This window comes from Aquarana catesbeiana, linkage group LG09 (assembly GCF_042186555.1).
Source record: "Aquarana catesbeiana isolate 2022-GZ linkage group LG09, ASM4218655v1, whole genome shotgun sequence".
Classification (NCBI taxonomy): Eukaryota; Metazoa; Chordata; class Amphibia; order Anura; family Ranidae; genus Aquarana; species Aquarana catesbeiana.
In genome coordinates, this window is record NC_133332.1 from 162838763 (window position 1) to 162863143 (window position 24381).

General features: G+C 40.1%; 1 protein-coding gene across 1 annotated transcript in view; it reads left to right on the forward strand.

The window, feature by feature from the left end:
* Nucleotides 1–24381, forward strand: part of TRPC5 (transient receptor potential cation channel subfamily C member 5) — a 618377-nt gene that overhangs the window by 431206 nt on the left and 162790 nt on the right. The window contains exons 4-5 of the mRNA XM_073599347.1: nucleotides 10231–10567; nucleotides 23363–23502. Of these exons, the coding sequence (XP_073455448.1) occupies nucleotides 10231–10567; nucleotides 23363–23502 (477 nt within the window). The remainder of the gene's footprint in view (nucleotides 1–10230; nucleotides 10568–23362; nucleotides 23503–24381) is intronic.

Below are 24381 nucleotides of genomic sequence, written 5' to 3' on the forward strand. Positions count from 1 at the left end.
TGACATTTATATCTCCTTCTTCAAGGTAATAGAATAGCACACCTTTCCGTATTCTATTAAAGAAAGGAAAAGGGGAAGGGGGGGGGGGGGGGAAGAGGATGAGAGAATATTGTATCAATGTTGTATAGTAGTATTATCCAAAAGCAGTGGGTTATAGCACAATAATAATAACATACATGATGATAGAGCAATTTATATATATATTTGTACTTACAAGAATATGCTAAAATTTGTTAACCATGCACACCAGTAGGTGAGAACGTCAGGCCAGGGGTATTTTGCTCAGCCGTGTCTGGATAACTCTATTCATAGAGTATAAATTAAGGGATAAATCCCATGTTGTGGAAAGCAAGTATAAGAAGGCTGTATCTATGCTCCAAGAAAAGGATGGAAGGTGTGTTGTGTATACCAAAGCAGCACACCAATGCTCGCAAGGATATCTCGAGTGAGGGAGACCACCGTATGAAAATATAATGGAATCTAAGTATAAAGTAGCCCACAGTAGTAATGTGTTTAAAAGAGTAAACATGGACCATTATTATTTACCTCAGGGATAAAAGATTCCAACTTAATCACCGGAATCTCTGGCGTTTCCTGGCTGTGCAGCAATAAATGCCGTTCACAGCCAGAGTATATAAGCCCAGAGATCAGGTGAATGTGTTTGGAGTTAATTGGCGGTGTGTATCACTAGCGTGATGGAAGGGGAGGGAGGGGGTGGGGGTAAGCGCAGTGGAGCGTCAACCGACCACTCCCCCAGACACTCGTCCTCCAACACCAAACCTCCCATGTGTCTCCCAAGTTTTTCCCCTGGCCGATGCGGCGTCCGGCGCCACCGCGCATTTGCGCGGTGACGTCAGACGTCGACACGGCCGCCGACACGGAAGTAGGCAGACGCACTGGGAGATGGAATCACACAGTGCGCATGCACAGACAAGTACTGTCCGCACAGAAGGCTCCGCCAATGCCACCCTCAAAAGGGAGATGCCCCCACGGCGGCACAAAGCGTCACCGAAGGGGCCCCCCGTGTCGGGGAGCCTCGATGGGCCACCAGGAACAACACAATCCACCCAAATATGTCAAGGAACAATAGGCATATAGGCATGGCATGAGGATCAACTCGGGCCATCGGTTGACACCTGTACAGTTAGATTTGCTGATGGTGATGAACTATCTGTAATCAAAAAAGCACAAACATTTATTAAATACAGTATCATTTTTCAAAGTAAACGTAGAATTGTACATTGTCTCTAATGATAAGAATACGTGCTGTCATAAATGACAAAAAAGGGGAGGGGCAAAGGAGCAATAAAGAAATTATATGCAGAAAAAGTCATCAGAGGCAGAAACTGACATTATATATCTTTGTCAAATGAGCCTGAAGTAAAGCCTGGTAAAACGGCTTAAAGCTAAAGGCTTCATTGAGGCCAGGGGGTAAAGTGGCCTTAAGACGATATATCCACCTGAGCTCTCGTTGGAGAAGGAGTTTATCAAGGTCCCCTCCACTGGTGCTCGGGTGCATTCGGTCCAATACTAATACTTTAATGGTGGGAAAAATGCCATTGTGTACCTGTGACACATGTCTTCCTAGGGGTACATCAGGGTTGCTAGTTTGCATAGCCCTGATGTGGCGACATAGCCTTTGCACATGCGCGGTGGTGCCGGACGCAGCATCGGCCGGGGGATATATTTGGGAGACACTTGGGAGGTTTGGTGTTGGATGACGAGTGTCTGGGGGAGTGGTCGGTTGACGCTTGACTCGGTTAAATTGATGATAGGCAACTCCTATCCTCATATTGATTAGTGGTTCCAAATTAATAATAACTACTGCAGTAGGGAACAGACACAAAAGATACGCTCAGCATCTTTCCAAATTACTGTTCTTCTTTATTATGACGCAATTGAAGGTTTTTATGCACATGATTACGTAGGTATCACATTAATATTACAATTGTACATTCATGGTAACAAGGGGCGTTACATAGGCAGGCTAATTTTAATCAGGACTCGAAAGAATGTAAACATTTACTGAAAACATTATTAGTGCCGTGTGCACAGTGAGGGCAGAGTGCAATACATACAAAATACAATAAAATTATATACAGAACTTACAAATTTCCATTACAGTCTCCCCTCTTTTGATCAATATTTTGATCACTAACCATACCTGCTATCACCTTTAACCTGGAACCTCCACACGCTTAGGTGGAGGTAGTCCTGGCCAAAGAGGCAAAAAAACTCCATTGTGGAGAAAATAATAGCTGAGCAACTTTTTCACTACAAAATGACTTTTCATTGTGAAGAACAAATGATTGATAAGACATATTTACAGAGTACTGGCTGTACACTCCTGTGGCCAGAATGGCCTTCTAGCTGAATTGTTGGCATGCTGACTTATCTGCATATGTAAACACAGACAATTCTACATAAAATAGAAGACGTACAAAAGACAAATATGACCTCAACATGGCTGAACTATTTTTCAAATATATATATCCCTTACAATTAAAGTAATTGAATCAAAAAGTACCCTAGACTGTGATCACAAGAGGGAAACAAATCAAACACAAAGATTTCTTTAATTAAGTCATTTTTACAGTGTCTGGTGTGGATCCAGGTGACTTTTCCTTCAAGTTTTGCAAAAACTGTACATGAAATAGATGCTGTATTGAGTCTCCAAACATTTCCTTATATATATAAATGTCTCTTAACAATCCACAAGTCACCTGGCTTTAGTTTTAGATCCTTCCAAACTTTTAGGATCTGGAATTGGGGAGAAAACACATAAATGAGTTTGTAAAAAACCTTAAAAGATCAGCAACATTCTCCGTGAGATCCGAATGGAGGACTTCGGCTGCTGAGACAAAATATAAGCAAGTGAGTAACACACTCCCAAACAAAATCCCATAGGGAGAGAGTCCAACATCCCCCTTAGGGGCTTGATAAAATATAAGAAAACATTCAGGCAAAAGTTTTCTAGTTTCTTACTCTACTTTGTCCACTACATTGTAGACAGTGGGGGTGTAAAAATAAAACCTCAAAACTTCTAGTAAGGACTCTCCTATAAAAATTATTTCCTCTGTTACTCTCTGTACTTTCTGGCACTCTGTACTTACAAACTACTTCTGATAACACTTTTTACTGTGGCCTTTGCAGTAGCATTTGCCACTGGACATCCAAAAAACATGTCCATACAGACAAAATGCATACTTGTAAGATCCTGACTTGGGCATCTGGATATATCTTTTTTGTAATCTCTGGAAGGGATGTTGAGCTTTTGGTAACACCTTTGGTAACAGGTAAAACAAGAAGTGGTATGTTATAAAAACAACTGTGGAGAACCCTGGCTCTATCCCATGCTCATTTACTAAGGCAGCCATAACTGCTTGTGACTGATGACACGGTCCATGTGTCAAGCTGGAGGGAAAAGAGTGGCTGACAGACATAAATGATCACCTTTTCCAAAGTCCTGTTTCATAAGAAATTGCCCCCTGTGGACCACTTGTTCTTCTCGTTCTGGGGTCCTTAAAGTTGAATTATTAATCCCAGCTATACTGGGCCAGAACTAGGGTGGAATCTGTGAGTTGCACAGACCCATCAAGTGTCCAGGGCTGTAATGCAGCATCCTTAGTCACCTGGTCTGCTTCCATGTGTGAAAGTTAATATGGCTACCTCAGCAAGAACCTGGAAGGCTGAAAACAGCCAATCAAATTAACTTGGCATGCATGGTTGGTTTACCTGCCGAAGTAAAAACAAACTTCTGGCCCTTTAAATGGAACCAAAAGCTCTCTATATCTTGACTATCTATATAAATTTACACTCTTTTTATAGCTCACAGGCTTTGCTAAAACATGGAGCTCTGCTTCTTGAGCTGGGGAAAAAGGATCCAATGACTTTGAATACAGAGTATCCTTCTGGGTGATAAACTGCATACTCAAATCTACAAAAAATTAAATATCTGGGTCTTCAGGGAGTGTGTCCTGCACTGGACTCACAGCAGCTGATTCCTATGTCATCAATTTAACACATGCGTCTTTTCCTTTCTTTTGAATAAATGTACGCATTTTTCATTGTTAGATTTGTACATAAACAAACTCATATTTTAAACCTTTCATTAGACAAACATTTAGTTAGCTGTAAATTTGCTGCACAGAATGTCGGACCATTGACCAAAACAATATCTAACTTTGTCTAATAGCACCTTTGCATAAAAGCTGCAGCTCTGATATATCGGGGTGAACCCTTCATTACTGGGTCCAGCTTGCATAAATATATTACAATGTCTTGTTTTCTATCATGCTGTTTGTGTAAGAACTCCAGTTTCATGTTTCAAAAGACAACTTTTTCCTGGCAATATTATAATAAATGATAACAATACCCTGCGGTCATGCAGAGATGTCCATAAATCCAAAACTATTCTTCTGCTTATACCACTGTACTTTACAAGAAAAAGGGGCACATCATTTCACAATCCACACATTCTGCTTTGGATTTCAAAAATAAAAATAAATAAAAACAAAAGGATCAACAATCTGTATGATGGACCAGAAAGCATCAAAAACTATAAAACAACTGGCTGCAGGTGGCATCTATCCTAACAGGGTGTGTGGACTTGATGTAATGGGTCTGTTATATTTAAATTTTATTTATTATTACTCTCACATCATGGACCGCACATCAAGTTTTCATCAAAAACCTTAAAATTTCATTTTTGTAGAAAAACTTCTTATGTATCCCATCCATCTTGGCTTTGTTAAATATTATGGCAGCTTTATTCAAAATAACAACCTCATCTTAATCTTTTTTTCTCTCAATAAGGGCTTATTGTATAAATGTAAAATTACAAAATTGTTATCTTAATCTAAACTAATCCAATTTTTACAAATTTCCCCATTAACCTGGATTTCATTTCCAACCAAAGGTTGTCTAAACCAGTTTCATTATATCTATATTATTAATAAAATTGTTAAACTCATATTAGAAATTAATACTCATTATTACTTAATTTTACTTAATTTCCCTTTTTTAAATGCACTGTTTCCACTATCAAAGGATATTCAATTTGTGTAATACACGGTTAAATGTAACCTTCAATTTACCATGTTTGGAAAACAGATTCAAAAAATAATTGTGATCACATTGTTTACCATTAGATTAGTTAACCCGGCACATTTTGTTATAAATGTTTTGTCTAAAAAACAGAAATTGGCAATGGTGTCCTTCCAGCTTATCACTAACCTCTCATCCCAGCCACATTTCTTTCATGAGAGCGCAAAGGAGGGGGTCACATCTGCGTACATGACACACACAAGCAATAGAACTAAAGGTCCCAGCATTCGCACACACACCAATATCTCTCTAAAATCGCTTACATTTTTCCCATTTGTACACAACACATGCATATCATTCTCTCACTTTCTTTTAACTCTTTAATATTTCCCTGCCTAAATTCTGCATTCCTTATTTTGTTCAGATATCTTTTATATGTAGCTTCTATGATCAGATGGGCAGCCAGAGTGCTCATCCCATCTTCCCTCTCTGACAACATATAAAGTATTCTGTTTTAACTCTCATTTCTCTGTTTCTGACTCTAATAGTTGTAGTGCCTGACCCCAAATTCATCCCACAACTTAACATGAAAATGTCCCTTTCTGTCTAGTGTTAATGTCACCCTTGATCCATCTTGCTCACATAGATAGCTGTTTCTCTAGCTGTTTACTCTGCATGATTCTTAGTCCCTGTGGACCTTGGTAACCCAGTTACCCATTGTACATCCGTGTCCACTCTAACCATTAATCTAGGGGCTCAGTATAGGCGGAACCACACCTTTGGTTCATATATAGCGCTCCTCTTGCGCTGGGCATTTTTTAGGGTCTCTTACCCTTCATTCCCTTACTTAATTCAATGCCGATAATGACTGGCCAGTCTTCTCTCTTCTCTACTTGTGCCTATACCCTCTTGCCTCTAAACTACTTTATCTAGCAGATGTACTACATATACCTGTGAACAGCACTATTCTTCCCTTTCTTATCTATAACACTCCGATGGACAATAGACAGGGACAACATAACATATAACCACCAATCAATACAGTTCGATTAAGGGGAGTAAAATAGGTACCCTTTGTCCCGAAAATGCCTTACCGATCAAGGAAGTCTGATAACTCAAATGTAAGCAAAAGGCTTACCTCAGCCGGCTGATTATCAGAAATTCCCGGATCGTCTCAAGCTCCTCGTTTCGGATACTCAGGGTCACCTGGAATCCCCTCCTGGCTGGCTCGCCATGCATGACTCGGTTAAATTGATGATAGGCAACTCCTATCCTCATATTGATTAGTGGTTCCAAATTAATAATAACTACTGCAGTAGGGAACAGACACAAAAGATACGCTCAGCATCTTTCCAAATTACTGTTCTGCTTTATTATGACGCAATTGAAGGTTTTTATGCACATGATTACGTAGGTATCACATTAATATTACAATTGTACATTCATGGTAACAAGGGGCGTTACATAGGCAGGCTAATTCTAATCAGGACTCGAAAGAATGTAAACATTTACTGAAAACATTATTAGTGCCGTGTGCACAGTGAGGGCAGAGTGCAATACATACAAAATACAATAAAATTATATACAGAACTTACAAATTTCCATTACACGCTCCACAGCGCTTACCCCCAGCCCCTCCCTCCCCTTCCATCACGCTAGTGATACACACCGCCAATTAACTCCAAACACATTCACCTGATCTCTGGGCTTATATACTCTGGCTGTGAACGGCATTTATTGCTGCACAGTCAGGAAACGCCAGAGACTCCGGTGATTAAGTTGGAATCTTTTATCCCTGAAGTAAATAATAATGGTCCATGTTTACTCTTTTAAACACATTACTACTGTGGGCTACTTTATACTTAGATTCCATTATATTTTCATACAGTGGTCTCCCTCACTCGAGATATCCTTGCGAGCATTGGTGGGCTGCTTTGATATACAACACACCTGCCATCCTTTTCTTGAAGCATAGATACAGCCTTCTTATACCTGCTTTCCACAACATGGGATTTATCCCTTAATTTATACTCTATGAATGGAGTTATCCAGGCACGGCTGAGCAAAATACCCCTGGCCTGACGTTCTCACCTACTGGTGTGCATGGTTATCAAATTTTAGCATATTCTTGTAAGTACAAATATATATATAAATTGCTCTATCATACATGTATGTTATTATTATTGTGCTATAACCCACTGCTTTTGGATAATACTACTATACAACATTGATACAATATTCTCTCATCCCCCCCCCCCTCCCCTTTTCCTTTCTTTAATAGAATACGGAAAGGTGTGCTATTCTATTACCTTGAAGAAGGAGATATAAATGTCAAAAGCATTTCTTTTTGGCTTCCGAAACATGTCGGTGATATATATGTAGCAACTTTTCCTATTAAGATGCACTATTGCTTTTACCTTTTGTACATTTTTCATTGTTATATTTATTATTTTGTATCAATAAAGTAAATCTTTTTACATAATATAGGTGTACCCCATTTCTACATTCCTCTATGTCCGCACTATCCCTGGGGCTTATTTCTTTCTTCATAAGACATTGTAAGACAACATCCAAGTGTTGTTTGTGGAGAGATCATCAGTTGTGGCACAGGTTTACAAAGTATAAAATATCTAAAAACGAAAAAAAGGTTAAAGATGATTAACCATAGCAATATCATCAGACCTAGGGCCGAGGGCCAAACTCTGCTTGCTGATGATAGCAGCTTTATTCTCTTTTTTACCATTTTGTAAACATCAACCTGTTTGGTATTTAAACTGAAAAAAAGAAGGTTTCTTCTATATTGTTGTACAGGGGGAACTGAGTGAGTTTTCATTCTGTTTATGTATTTACTCTATTTATTATTTGTGACATAAGTAGTGATAGAAGTATAATCCATGAACTCAACTAAAGTACTTTTGTGGTAACAATTGATTGGATACAGTTAGTAAGCTAAATGATCAAACAGAGAGGGATCTCATAGTGTGTACCGGTTTTTATTAACATTCATAAAAAAGTTAAAAAATCCACTCATGTTTATCAGTGCCTACCCTGGCACCCAGGAATAATCTGCTGGTTTTATTGTAAACTGTCGCCGCTCCGCTGTAAGAGAGGCGTGTATGCATCCGCTGATTGCAGACCCGAGAAGACGTTCTTGCCTCTACACCTACACGTTTCATCTCAGTACTGACATCATCAGGAGGCATTTACAAAAAAAATGACAGTATGTCGGGGTGGGACCAATGAATGTGAATTCATTTCTTAAACTTTTTTATGGATTGTAATAAAAAATGGTACACATTATGAGATCCCTCTCTGTTTGATGCTTTCTCCTGCATTAGATTTAAACTGAGGTTCTGTGAAGGAGACAGTAGGCAGAGGATCAGGAGCCCCGCACAGCTGTGAGAAAGCTTTTGTAGAACTTTTGGTATAAGCCAAAGGGGGTCATCTCCATTTGGTGAGTTTAAACCAATTGGGATTGGGGCACATGAAATCGCACGAAATGGAGTATTGGTGGTGACAAGCACATCATGTTTCTGAATAATATCATCACCTCAGCATGTTTTTGAGCACTGGCACTTTTTAACAAAGAGGATGTCTTTTTGTTATCACTATGGACTTTATTGATTGATCTCATTTGAATGGGAATGTTTGACCATTCTTCCAGAAGCACATTTGTGAGGTCAGGCACTGATGTGGATGAGAAGGCCTGGCTGGCAGTCTCTGCTCTAATTCATCCCAAAGGTGTTCTGTTGGGTTGAGGTGAGGACTCTGTGCAGGCCAGTCAAGTTCCTCCACCCCAAACTCGCTCATTCATGTCTTTATGGACCTTGCTTTGTGCACTGGTGTGCAGTCATGTTGGAACAGGAAGGGCCCATCCCCAAACTGTTCCCACAAAGTTGGGAGCATGGATTTATATATTGTTAATAATGCACTAGCACTTAATGTTAAAATCATAAATTAGATAATTGCTTGGATATGTAATGTTTGCATTATGCACAATTGTCAGCCATGATAAATCAGATATAGACTTTATTAAAGCGGACCTTCAGTCATTTTTTCAAATTTAATTTTAATTCTTCTGCCCTTGTTGTTTTAACTTTAGATAGTAAAACATTTTTTTTTTCTGCCAGTAAATACCTTATACAGCCCACTTCCTGTTTCTTGTCTAGTCATTAGCCTAGGTTTATGACATCATGCTCAGCTCGCTCTCTCACTCTCGTGAGAGTTTGCCAGGAAGGTAGGGGGGTTGAGTCATAAGAGGGCCAATGAGAGCTGCAGAGGTGGAGGTGTGCCTCTGTGTGTGTAAATCCATGAAGTAAACAAGCAACAGCTTCAGCTGCCTGCAGTTAAAATGATTGCAGCCAGACTTAGTGGAGGGAGATTTCTGCACCATATTTGGCAAGTACAAAATCACAGTATATATAAAATAATATGCAAAATGGTTGGAGGGAAGCTCCAGAATGGCAAAGATGTTTTTATTACAAATTATGTGAGCAGACTGCAGTTTCTCTTTAAAGAATTTAAAATGGAATAAAAAAAATGTTTGGTTTCATCTTACAGCATCTACTGTAACCTGACATTTTCTTTCTTTCTAAATTGCCATATAATTATCAAAGTCTTGACTGGTTAGAGTAAGAATATAAACTAGCTTTTCTAAGAGTATTGAATTCCCAGTCCCTTGCACACACTGTGGTTCCTCCCTCCAGCCATGTTACTACTATGCCTACTAGTGACATAGGTGCTGGTGGAAGGAACCACAGTGGCATGACACAGTCAGAGGAAGAGATGTGTAATAAACACCTTCCTTGCAGGGACCACATTTCTTTAAACTTTTTATTTTATGACAGAGTCTCATTAAGGAATTTATGATGTTCTGTGTAACAAGTTCATATTACTATGTTGCATTCTGGAGAGATGTTCTTGACCCCTCAATAATACAGCCTGTAAAAAGAATGTTAACATGTATAGCACATGCATTAACACAGTCTTGTTAAAGCAATATCTAAATAAAGAAATAATATGCATCTGTTCAATAATATTTTGTAAATGGAGTCTTATACAGAGATACTTCTTAACTTAATTATTATTACTGAATTAAATGTTTATTTTTCTTTTAGTAAAAAAAACATGAATTAAATGAATGTTTTAATCTAGTCCTGATGATATATTTGTTTTCATTTCTAGTTTGTGGCCCAGCCAAACTGTCAGCAGTTGCTGGCTACACTGTGGTACGATGGATTCCCAGGTTGGCGCCGGAAGCACTGGGCAGTGAAGCTGTTGACTTGCATCACAATTGGACTGCTTTTTCCTGTGCTGTCTTTGGCATACCTGATAGCACCCAAGAGCAGGCTGGGACTGTTCATTAAAAAGCCATTCATCAAATTTATCTGCCACACAGCCTCATATCTCACGTTCCTCTTCTTTTTGCTTTTGGCATCTCAACACATAGTACGGACTGACTTACACATGCAAGGGCCTCCACCCACGGTAGTGGAGTGGATGATATTACCATGGGTTCTAGGTAAGTGACAATTTTAAGTGTTTCGTAAACATATGATAAAGTAATGACTGTGGTAGAATGCGGCATGCCTTACAAAAAAATTGTGTAATATTTTACTGGGACTGTGTGTTTGATGGTCTGGAGGACCAAGGCAGGGGGCCTGAGCAGTGAAGCTTCAAAGAGAACCACGAGGCTGAATGCTATGTTTTGCTGCATTGATGGTGAGAATCCCCTCCATGGGAAACTATTCAAGTCTGAGCTTTTTGCTTTGTTTTAAATAAAAGTGGGCAGAAAAGGCCCTGAAAACATACTTCTGGCGTGGAGTAAATTCACTGTTTGGCGCTACCGAAGAGCTACAAATTCCAATTTGTCATAGTGCATAAAAACTCACTGGAACACGCGGAAAAACTGATGTAAATTCATGTCTTTGCAAGTGAAATCTGTGCAGTTTTCCCATCAGGTTTCATACAGGTATGGTGTGAACGAGCCAAATCTTCCTATTGGAGCAGACACCAATAAAAAACTGATGATGGTTCTAACCCCTCCTATTCAAATCTAAAAAAATGTTTTAGCCTTTAGTTATACTTTAACTGGATGACTGGGAGAATGAGTATGGCAAAAGTGCTGGCTGAGTCAGTTGAATCTAGCAACATTGTAATGCTTCTGTCAGTGACTAAAAATGGAGTGTGCATTGTAAAGACGCTGAGTACATAATTTGCAAGTGCAGAATCACAGATCCAAGTGTTGTGTTTCTGCCTCGGTAGATTTTTAAATTTGTTGTCAAATGTGACATAACGTATAATTCGGTTGCATACTGCGTGCTAAATCATGATAAATTGTGTTTTTTCTAACAATGCTGTTTCATTATGTTAATGTATATCTGGTGCGTATAAAACTGCTTACCTTGCATAATAAAAAAAAAAAAAATAAAAACAATTGAGGAAAGGTTTTATTTTTGTCTAGCGTAGCTTTGCAATCTGTTGAGCAGTTGTGCTGTCAGAGAAATGGTATTGATATGATAAGTTATAATTGCAAAAACCAATATCAGTGATCCAAGAACAATGGAAAACTGGTACAACACAGGAGATGCTAACAGCTATCTTAATTATGTTTTGGAAGTCCATGTCCCAGTATAACTTTCCAATTTCTATATGAAAGGGCTTAGGAGACATGTGACAGGCTTATGATGAATATTGCAGTATTAACTGTATATAGCTGCTGCCAACCAATCACAGTTCATTTTTAAATATTACTAAGGAATCCAAAGCTATACCAGATTTAATTTATATGAGCAAAATATTATAACCAAAGGTGAAACTACAGGCATTTCAAACAGTGGGGGCAGTCCGTGTCTTGTAAAATTACTGGCTTAGAGGTAGAAGTGTAGACTTTTCTGAGCATAGATTGCACATTTATCCAACTGCCAAAAATAGCTTAGATCCAGCTGTGAAGGAGAAGCTTCTCTCCTATGGTACGCTGCATAGATTAAACACAGCAGCAACTCATGAGGAGGAAGGCAAGTCTTCCAGTAGCACTGCAAGCAGATGTAGCCTATTTTTTACACTAAGTGTTCAAATTTAGTAACCAGCAGTGTTAAGTTGTTGTAAATACAGATGCATTATAGGCTGCTCACATTTTACCACCAGTATTAAGGGGTTTAAATCAAGTACTTACAATTAATGAGGGCCCCATCAAAATGTTGCTATTAGGCCCTGTGATCTCTAGCTATGCCCCTTATTACACAGGTCACAGGCCACGACAAATGTAAAATCAAACATCCGTGAAAAGGAAAGTGTGGAGAGACTGAAGAACATTCGAAAACTATGTAGAAAAGTTCTGATTATGGGGGAACAGACTCATTACTTTTATTTTCAGTATAACACAAGTAGTTTGCAGTTGTGTTGCAAATGAATTCCCTGCACCCAATTGCACTTGAAAGTAGTTACTATTCTAAAGGTGAGAAGTTGTAATGTGAGAAATACATCCCATCAGAGTCCCATCGCTTTACATGTTATTTACTGTATTGTCTTTGGAGTGAATACTTTGAAACTCTAACCTGGAAAAATCATACAGCTCAGCAATGACAAGTCAGGCCTTCTAAACTACAGAGGGGTTTTAAGCCAGTGACTTTAAAAATACTGAAACCACTGGATAGGTATGACAGCAAGGGTGCTGGTATTTTCAAAAGGAGAGGGCATTGATGCATGCTCTATATACAACTGGAAAACAATCACATTGTCTAGTTTCCCTTTGGGACAGAGGTTGTGGTACCACTTAATCAAAAACTCATACAGTATTCCCTATAGATGTCAACCCTAGACTCCAGTCTCTCTGTAGAACCCTCGGTGGTCTGGCAAGGTATGGTACTAGTTAGAAACCATGACACCAAGACTCCTCCACTTCACCTGCTCCCTGGGACAATCGTGGCTGAACTGACCATAATCATAAATGTGATTGCTCTCAATGTGGGGGCACATAGAGCTCTGAGAGTTTCATGGTTGTTGCTACCTGGCAAAAGTGAATATGATTTGGTTGACAGAAACAAACCAATATTGGGCATTAGCGTAAACACTGACACTCCAACAACTGACAACAGAGAAACCAACACCCACTCAGCTAATAGTAATAAGACAACAATTGGGTAAGTGGTCAGAGATGTTCTCACAGGAGGGACCATGAACATGACTGTAGTAATATGATTGAGCATGAGATACCCCTCATCTAAGTGAGATATCAAAGCATACCTGCACACCTTTACCTAGAAGTCAAGCAGATTCTAGAACATTTGATGCAACAAGGGGGGTTGAAGAGAGTAAGAGCCCATAGGTGGGTTCAATTGTGTTTGAGCAGAAGGGGTACTGCACCCACCACTTTTGCATAGACTAAAGGCTTTTGAATGCTGCTGCCACACGGGGCACTTATCCTCTTTCACTGAGTAAGGAACACTTTGCTGTCCTAGGACAGGCTATTTTTGTTCCCACACATGATCTTGCTAATGGGTATTGGAAGATCCCTGTTGCCAAGGCGGACTACTTTCATTACTCCAATCTCACTATGTCAGTTGAAAAGGATCCTCAGAGCTGAACAACATACCCTCCAAATTCCAGAGGACAATGGAGCACTGCCTTGAGGACATTAAACTGGATAGTATATTGATCGATCTAGAAAATGAAGTAATGTTTTCTACCACATTCTAGCACCATTCTGCCAGTCTTGCTGGTCTCTGTGAGGAATGCTGTGATTGTTAGCCTGACGTTCTGTTGTTATAGGGTCTAACAGAAAACTATATTATGCAGTCACATGTTATACTGATTGAGTCACAGAGATAATGCTGTAAAGAGTCCTGTGCAGCTTTTTCTGCACTATAAGCATTTTTGTCATCCTAAACCTGCTTTGCATTATTGCTTCTAACTTTTGGACTTTTTTAAGCTGAAAATTACATTTACTCCCTGTCTGATCATTAAACAGATAACCTATTCTGTTTAAAAGTTCCATACCTAACAATTTATATTGGTCCTTTTTGAAAAAGTGTTAATAAAATACCTACAGCACAACAGCCCCTAGCCCTTCCTACAGCAGGCCTAAACCAGTTCCTATGCTCTTAGGCTTTCTAATGAACAAATAACTTAATCCATGTATTTCAGAGCTTATAGCAGTTTCAATTCCCATACAGTTTGATTTCCATGTATGACCATTAATGTTAGCCAGAAATAGAACTTCATATCTGCTCTTTGCAGGGTTGCTCTTCTGTCGTTGCATATTTGTCTCTCATGATTGATGTGCATATGTTTAATTTATCAGTATATGCTCCTCCAAGCTAGCATTTATGTTTATTTGATTTTCAATGTCAAATAGATATATTAATGTTGATATATTTTCTGGGGCACACATAGCTGTCACTGATCTATGCACACAGCAATGACCTGTTTTTTTAGTGTCTGTGCTGTCGTTTTCACTGTCAGCAGTAATGTGATGAGAAAAAGGTATATGCAGTATCACTGTAATAAAAGAATATCATTCATTTTATCATTTAATACTGTTAAATATTGTTGTTACAGCAAACCTGAAAAGTCAATGCTGGTGAAGGCAACCTATATCCCTTAATCTGCCTTCACCAGCATCACATAGTCATGTTTTCTTCCCTCTCCAGCCCTTTAGTAAGTGCTAAATTGCTCTAGTTGGAGCTTACACAGGGATAAAAACTCTGAAGGTGAGATGGTGGGGGGGAGCAGTAAAAGGTACCTGTTGCTTTTCCTTGAGGTTTGCTTTATAGCTAGAACTCCAGGCAATCCGATAAACGTTTACAACATGTCAACTGTTATATCTGCCAAAGAATTTATAATTATGTCCATTTGCTTTTATGGTTTATACACCTCTGTTAAACAGCAGAACAGCGGGAGGGTGTCGTCAACAATGCTAGAAGTTACAATTCTCTCTGTCTGCAGAATGTTGATTGGACAATGAAATGAGCAGCACACACTGATAAGGCATGAACTCTGCTGACTCTTCTGCAAGCTCCTTATCAGCACAATATACTGCCATAGATCCTGACTGGCTGTGAATGCTTGTCTTCTGTGTAAAGGAATGACAGGAGATTGATATCAAAAGACAGATTCAAAACCTTACGCTAGCTGTATTAAAAATGCAGTTAACTGCAAAAAATTGTGTCTTTTACATCAGCCCTTTGATCTGCCTGTGGTTCAACAATTAAAGTTCACACAGGGAAGTGCATGTGAATATAAAATGTACTATAAAGCCACACACGGGCACACACAGGCCGAATGTTAGACGGTATTGGCCGGTTCAATAGAAACCGGCTGACATTTGGCCCGTGTGTACTGCAGCTGGTCCAGCAGATGCCAACCATTGGACCGGCTTCTGTCGAAGGGGCATGACTGGAAAAGGTCTGCTAACCAGCTCCCGATCAGCGATCTCAGCCAATGGGCTAAGAGCACTGACTGAAGTGTTCTGGAGGGGGGGCATCCCCCTGTCGGAACACGATAGAACAGCAGGGGAGATCGCTGTACTAACATCAGATTGTTAGTACAGCTGCTCCAATCATGAGCTGTCAGGAGTTTTTTGTTCAGCCCACTAGGTTGAGTGAAAAAAACTAGCAGTGTGTACTAGGCTTAAGTGAGTGTAAAAGTAAACAAATAATAGGCTGAAAAGATACTGTATCATTAACATAAAAAAAAAAAAAATACTGCCGCAGTTGTGGAAAAGAGGCACCTAGATGTGTCCACCTGCATGCACGTTCAACATAAGATGTTATTTTTAGTCACTTTTTTATTGTTGCCCATGGCAGATCAAACAGGTTTGACATTTTTGACCAATGCAGCCGCAGTTTTACCATAAACTTTGGTTATTTTGAAGTTTTGCTAGGTGCCTCATGTATTGAAAACTCACATTCTTAAGTGCTATCTGGCATTCCTTATAGCTGACACCTACTACTGATCAAAAGTCAACCTAATAAAACTCATGTTTCCAACCATACATTTTTCATTCAAAACTACTAATATCAAACAGATTTTTCAGGCGTTCAGATCATTTTGTCTACTACTGTACAGCCGTGGCCAAAAGTTTTTAAGAATGACACAAATAATAATTTTCACAAAGTCTGCTGCTTCAGTGTTTTTAGATCTTTTTGTCAGATGTTGCTTCGGTATACTGAAGTATAATTACAAGCATTTCATAAGTGTCAATGGCTTTTATTGACAATTACATTAAGTTTATGCAAAGAGTCAATATTTGCAGTGTTGACCCTTCTTTTTCAAGACCTCTGCTATTCAACCTGGCATGCAGTCAATCAACTTCCAAGCCACATCCTGACTGATGGCAGCCCATTCTTGCATAATTAATGCTTGGAGTTTGTCAATTTCTGGGATTTTCTTTTGTTCACCCGCCTCTTGAGGACTGACCACAAGTTATCAATGGGATTAAGGTCTGAGGAGTCTCTTGGCCATGTACCCAAAATTTTGATGTTTTGTTTCCCAAGCCACTTAATTATCACTTTTGCCTTATGGCAAGGTGCTCCATCATGCTGGAAAAGGCATTATTGGTCACCAAACTGTTCTTGGATGGTTAAAAATTAGTTGCTCTCAGGGGATCTTTTTGTACCATTCTTTACCATCCTCTCTGAACCCACTCCCGTGGAGCAACCCCACACATGAATGGTCTCAGGATGCTTTATTGCATGACGCATGACACAGGCCTGATAGTAGTGCTCACCTTTTCTTCTCCAGACAAGGTTTTTTCTGGATGCCCCAAACAATCGGAAAGGGAATTCATCAGAGAAAATGACTATACCCCAGGCCTCAGCAATCCAATCCCTGTACCTTTTGCAGAATATCAGTCTGCCCCTGATGTTTTTCCTAGAGAGAAGTGGCTTCTTTGCTGCCCTTCTTGACACCAGGCCATCCTCCAAAAGTCTTCGCCTCACTGTGTGAGCAGATGGACTCACAGCTGCCTGCTGCCATTCCTGAGCAAGCTCTGCATTGGTGGTGCCCAGATCCCGCAGCTGAATCAACCGTAGGTGACGGCCCCGGCGCTTGCTGGTCTTTCTTGGGTGCCCTGAAGCCTTCTTCACAAATTATGTGATTAAGTTCATTTTCATGACAAAGAGGGACTTTGCAATTAATTCTAATTCACCTGATCACTCTTCATAACATTCTGGAGTATATGCCAATTGCCATCATAAAAACTGAGACAGCAGACTTTGTGAAAAATAAATATTTGTGTCATTCTCAAAACTTTTGCCAATGGCTGTACATAAAAGAACTCTTAACCAGGTAGCTCCTGATCTCTGTATAGCAATGATCTACAGATAAAATAAATTGGCAATAAAAAAGTATTTAAAAATTTTCAATTTTTTAGGAGTTGACCTGCAATATTCTACCCTTTTGGCCTTGATTAATTAAACTATTTGTATCAAATATGTAAAATGGTGTGTGTTGTTTGTTGATTGGAGCAGTGTGCAGGAGTAAAGCAGGGTATACATGGACCAAAAATCTGGTCCTGATTTTTGGTCCATGTATACCCTGCTTTACTCCTGCTCACTGCTCCAATCAACAAACAACACACACCATTTTATATATTTGATACAAATAGTGTGTACTGCTTACTGTCAAACAGTCAAGCTGAAAAACTGGCATTTGATCAGCCCTTTTAGCTAATGGCTGAAAGTGTATTCGGACTGGGGGAGGCCCTCTGTCACAATATAATAGCACAGCAGTAGAGATCCCTGCATCACACATCTTTGTATACCCTGCCTAAGGCCTGGTTCACATCTATGCGAATTGGATGTGGATTTCACCGCATCCAATTCTCATAGCAGGAGAATGTGACTGGCTCCCTATGGAGCCAGTTCACATATCTCCATTGCGGCTGCAGAGTGCACTGTGCATTTTTGGCTACGTTTCAGGGCCAAATTCCTGTGCTATCTGCAGCCGGTTCCAGTGTGAACCTAGCCTAAGTTTTGGACTGCTGAAAACATTATAGGCTGCTTGTGTGTAAGAGCAATGGTCCAACTCTCAAGTGTGCTGCTAACTCGGGGTATTTTAAAGCGGAGTTCCACCCGTTTTTTAGTTTATTAAAAGTCAACAGCTACAAAAAGCATAGCTGCTGACTTTTAATAAACTGACACTTGCCTGCCCCACCATCCAACGATGTGGCCACCCGGAGGCTAGCTCCTCTCCCCCTCCTCTCCTCAGCGCCATCATGGTAACTGTGGGCACCCGGCCGTGACAGCTTACAGCTTCACAGCCGGGCGCGAGTTGCGCTGCGCTCTCCTATTGGCCAGCCGATCTTCTGGGATCTGAGTTGTGTCCCAGAAGATTGCTGGCAGGGAGGGGCAGCCTAGGGCGAGAGGCAGAGCCGCCTAGGCGGCCATAAATAGGAAGCAGGAAGTGGGACAGGAAGTCCCCCAAAAAAGGGTACACACTCCCCCCCAAAAAAATGACATACCAAATGTGGCATGTCAGGGGGCGAGGAGTGGAACTCCGCTTTAATCCTTGCTGCAACACTAAGTACTGTATGTAAAAATACACAAAAAGAAGAGTGCATTTTTTTATTGTATTGGTAGCAACTGCATTACAATACCAATTATAAAAGCTTTTTAGTTAGGCTTTAAAAGTCTATACAGTATATAAATGTTTCTACCCATATTTTTCAAAAATGTTTCCTTTGTAACTTTTGTGCTCATATTTCTCAGGTTACAAGTTCAAAATTGCAAATTACATCTTTCAGTTGCATTCAGCAGGGATCTTGTGATGTTCAAATATAGTTGATGCTATTGTGCATTTTCTTAGCAATCACAGGGTGATCCGTAACTCCCATTCGTTTTCATATTATAAGTCCTTGTCTAACTGTCTATAATAAAGGATCAAAGGACTTATAGCAGTCATAGTAGACTAGTGTGCCAACCAAAACCTTAGATAAAACCAGCTAGACAATGTGCTGTAGTATTAGAGGGAAGTAATCAATTTTTTCTTTTTCACTTAAAGTGGTTCTAAAGGCTGAAGGTTTTTTGTCCCTAATGCAGCCATGTTAGCCCATTGATAAGTAGAACTGACAAGACAGTTAAAAGTATGTAACCTTTAACAGCCAATAATGATTTCTGAGTGAACACCGTCAGGTTTAGAGGTAGATAAACTACATATAATAATAATAATAATAATAATAGGAATGGAATGCTATACACATTGGTGAATTATACCTTGTACGGCTTTGTGCCCAGCAAAATAAATGTGAAAAAGAAAAGAGAGAAGATATTTAGAGGTTGATGTGAAGGTGAAACTAGATTAAACCACTGTGAAATGATAAAAATGCTCAATACTTCACATACTGGGTCCTAGAATAGATGTGTATGGCGCATAACTAGGTCAATAACAGCAGTCTGGTTTCAAGCTATGATGTGATGTGGGAGAATATTTTGCTATAGGACATCAGGGAACACTATTCAGATCCACACTGCTAACATGGAAATTCTGACTGTACAAATATTTCATTCATCAGCCAACATGATGCAAGTTTGGATATTTTCTCATACATTTTATTTTCATAGATATTGTATTTTTCAATACAAGTAGGTGGCTGCCTCACTGGTCCTAAGCCTCAATGATGTTTCCTTTGTATCAGTCTACATCCAGATTTGCTTAAACTGATATTAAAGGTTCATTTTTTTCCCCCTAAAATAACAAACATGTCGTACTTACCTGTTCTGTGCAATAGTTTTTCACAGAGCAACCCCAATCCTCCCTTTTTTGGCTCCCCTACCAATATTCCTGCCCCCCCCCCCCCCCCTTTGAGTACCCCCTAGCAAGATGCTTGCTGGAGGAGGGGGTTGATCCTACTGACACACATAGCGTGGCTCTGCCCCACTCCTTCATCACTGGATTTGATTGGCAGTGGGATCCAATGTTTCCAGTTCCACTGCTCTCAAAGAGAGTAGGGAGAGACAAAGTAGCACTGCTGCTCTTAAGCACAGCGCTATACCAAGATCGTTTCAGGTAAGTATTTACTGTGGGGGCTGCACCTAAAAGGTTTTTCACCTTAAAGTGGTTGTCGTAAAACAACCCATTCCATTTGAAATAGCAAAACATTTGTGTACAGATTCTGAAAAACATTATGAATACCTTTTTTTAATAAGTAATCACATTCCCTTTGTTCCCAGCTGAGAGCTATGGGAGGAGAAGCAGCAGGACACTGAGCTTCCCAGTAAAAGGCTGTGCGGGGGGGGGGCTGTGAAGACAGGACTGATCAGTGGAGTAGAGCAGGCTGAGTTCCCAGCACAGCTAGAGAACTGACCAGAATTTGGCTGTGTGTTCTCCTGCTTAGTTTGGTCAGTTTTTAATAGGAAAGCAGAGGGACTGACAGGAACACCAGGAATTTCACACAAAGGAAGTAATACAAAGATAACGGGATACTTTTTCATACAAGTACATGGTACAATAGACACATCAGAAATATGAAATGTTGGGGTAACAAACACTTTAATGAAGAGCATGCACTAAGGTAAAAAAAAAACTTTTAGCCTTTGGAAGTACTTTAAGTTCTCCTAGCTAAACTGCCTTCACTCTCTACGAGATATACAGCCTCTCTTCACTCCTCATCACATTAGTTATTTTAGTCACTGAAGGAGATGAACATGTCATGTTAGAGTGATGTCCTAAATGGGACACTGTACAAAACACACACCTCAGCAATGGTGGTTGACCAGTTGTTTCTTCCTAAAAACGTAGCTAGAGAAATAGACATTTGCCAACACAAAACGTGTTGTAAAGTTTCATAACTTGCATTAAACTGTGTGTTAAAGCAAATTTGAACTTTGCATTTCCCACGAAAATTAGGATCTTCACTGGCTAGCAGGTTCATCAAGCAGTCAGTTCTTACCCTTCCTATGTTCTCACACTGCCCCAGTCTGCTGCTACTGCAGTCCACGAAGACACCTATGCATGTTTTTTTTTTTCACAGCATAGAAACTTGATCACAACTATGAATGTTTTGTCTTATCCCTGTGTAACAGCCCTCAGTCTTGGTGAATGTGTAAACTTTGGGAGGCAGGTGGGAATGTCTCATAGTCCCTATACCCTGGTTGAGAAAGCAACATCAGTGATGTCACCAAAAGAAAGTTTGTTGGGAACAGGCAATCTGATCTACAGCCACTACAAAGGAAGAAAAAACATTTTGAATGTTCACCAAACATTGAGCATATTGGGGGTATGCCTGCTAAAGATTTAATTATACAGGTGTCCAATGGCTGTCCTTGGGAGTCATCCATCTGGAGTGTGGTCATCTGCCTCCGGTTACTCACTTTATCAGTACCTGGCAGTGTACCTCTATCTAGATACTCTGTGGCTTCCTCTTTTGTCTCCCTGCCTATCTCTGTTGCCCCTGAATCCCCTGGGTTGTTCTGCTAACCTGCACTTGTTTTTGTGTCCCAGCTTGCACACGCATGGGCTTCTTATGATCTCAGGCACATGGATGTATTTTTGTACATACTCATGCAGATGGACACTTTAGGGCTATGGCTACTCCCTTAATGAGCATCAGACCCTAGTGTCTGGTTGCCTGTTGTAGTCTTTGCATGGCTCGCGGGTAGAACTCTATTACGTTTGTTCAGATTGCTCCTGTTGCTGACATTGCACATCTGACCTGAACTGTGGTTCTTCTGCCCAGACAACTCCTGTTCAAACAAGAAACTATCTTTTATAGTTAAAAGGCCCCCTTTACACCTGAGCGATTTTCTGCTTAAAGCTTCTAGCTCTAAAACGCTCAGCAAGCCAAATCCCATTCATTTCAATGACCCCTGTTCACATCTAAGTGTTCTGTCGCCTGAAGAAAAATGCCTGAAGCTCAGAAAAGTACATGAACTTCTTTTTGGCAGAGTATGAGTGTTTTTGGCCCCATAAACTTCAATAGAAACGCTTGAAGACCATTTTACGAGCGTTTTCTGCTGAAATAGCAGCTCTCCCCCTCTAATTTCTTCTCCCTCTCCTCCCCCTAGTGCTTTCTATTGGCTAAACAAAAAGCCTGAAGCTGTAAAATGCTTGTAATACACATCAAAAATGCTCCAAAAAGCTGCAAAAAAAGTCGATACACTCAGGTGTGAATGGAGCCTGAAGGTTTGCCATTTGTTTAGATGAGATTATCATTGCTGCTGTGTTCACACTTAGTATACTGTATATCTTTCAGGGAAGTTTCAGAGCCTCAGGCTCTAATTATGTACTTAAGAAAAACCCCCATTGAAATCCATGTGCCCGGCACCCTGCATGTAGATTAGGGGCCGGGCGCATAGATTAGGGGGGTGGCACCCCTGCGCCCCTTATGGACGGGCCGCCACTAAAACACACCACTCTGAACACTCTTGTTATCCCCTAAGGTAATCAGCCAATAACTGCACACACTGTTTTCTGTGTCCTGTGGTAGTACATGATTCATTAAGCTGTCTGTAACCAGAAACGGTTACACTGGTTCTCTTTGCATTTATCTCACACAGGCAAGCACAGTTGTGCTTATATAGTTCATTTTGTTTCTTTTCAAAGGCTATTGGGGAGTGCCTTGAATAATTTGTGAATTTTGCAGCTGCCACACACTGCCTATAATTCTAATTTGTGTGCCTCTAAGCTCCACATTTGGTCTTTTATCTACTAGCACGATAAATCAAATTGAACTTTTTAGCACTCAGAAAATGTATATAGTCACTCCTGGTTAGGGCAGGGTGGCTACAACACCACACAATCCTACATATTTGTGACCATCACGATTAAATAATCCAACCAAACATTACATAAAAGCTAACTGTTGTGGCACCATCAAGGACCCGCTGTAACAAAATTACATCATACCCCAGAAATCTTACTCTCTTATCAACCGCATTGTTACCAAGAGGGAGGGCAAGTATTCTAAACTGCTTCCATGCTGTCTGTTCTTCTTCAAGATCTTCCTAACCTCTATCCCCTTCTTCCTTGTTCTCTTTGTGAAATCTGTGAACTCCCCCATCCATACCTAAGACTGTTCCTGCCTTCCAGACACCCCATCATGTGTCACTTCTCCCATGTGCTTGAGGAAGCTTGCATGATGCAGTAAACTCTGTTTCTCGCATAAGATAAACCTGTGGCTTCAAATTACTTTCTGAAGAGCACCTGGTTTCCAATAGAAATTTGTAAGGGAGGAGGTGGTTCAGACATTGATCCCAGTAACCATGATTAGCGGTTATGAAAGCTTACCTTAGAAGATTAGGTGAAACCATAGTGTTACTTACAAAATATGATTCTTCGCCTTTGGATCTAACTTTTTTGTGTTTTCTATTTTGCACAGGTTTTATCTGGGGTGAAATAAAAGAAATGTGGGATGGGGGATTTACTGAATATGTACATGACTGGTGGAACCTAATGGATTTTGCGATGAATTCCCTCTATCTTGCAACCATCTCTCTTAAAATAGTAGCATATGTGAAGGTAAGAATATTTCCTTGTCCACAAAAAATATATCTTATGTTGTTCGTTTATGTGCAAACCTGATAAAACGTATCTCCTATTTGTGTTCCTTAGTTGGCTATATACAAACCTGGGCCTGGTTTACCATTTTAAAACCTCCATTTCTGGCTCATTGCATGCAGACTACAAAGCATCTGATTTGGATCAGCTTATAAAGAAAGAATTGCGCTAGGTACATGATAAATAAACAACATATAAATTACTGAAATAAACCGTGAAAGATATCCTGCTGCTAAGTACTATAACCCTGATATAGGGCACAAAGAGATAAAATGTGTAAATAAGAGTGCAGTGCCGGATAATAAACCAATATTGAATATAATGTGTATGTTTACACTAATATAAAGTGTATATAATTCATCATGATCAAAATGAAATAAAAAACATCCAGTGAAAAGGTAATCCATGCGTAATTATTGTGTTGAAAAAAATATGTGCATAATAAAACACAAAATGTGACAAAAAAATGTTCATATGTGAAGGTGTCCCAACGGAAAAATTCCAGTACAAGACCCTGGGTCTGTGTTCTCCACCACTTGTGCTGTCCGTCACCTTTCAATAAACAATAGAGGCTTACCAGAAAGCCTGCGACCACCCTTCTCAGGGGGGTCAAATCAGGCTTAGTAGAAATGGCAGGGACACTGTTGAGGATTCTCTTCCCTCACGGGTGACCAGCTGGTGTCAATAAGGAATACCTTCCATAGCACACTCACAGGAGACAGATGCTGCCCACCGATGGATAGCCGAGGGGACAGGAGCTGCACGCCGATGAATAGCCACTTCCACAGCATTCAATTTCCTCCTCTGCTGCTTCTTGCAGCAATGTCTTCTCTCTACTTC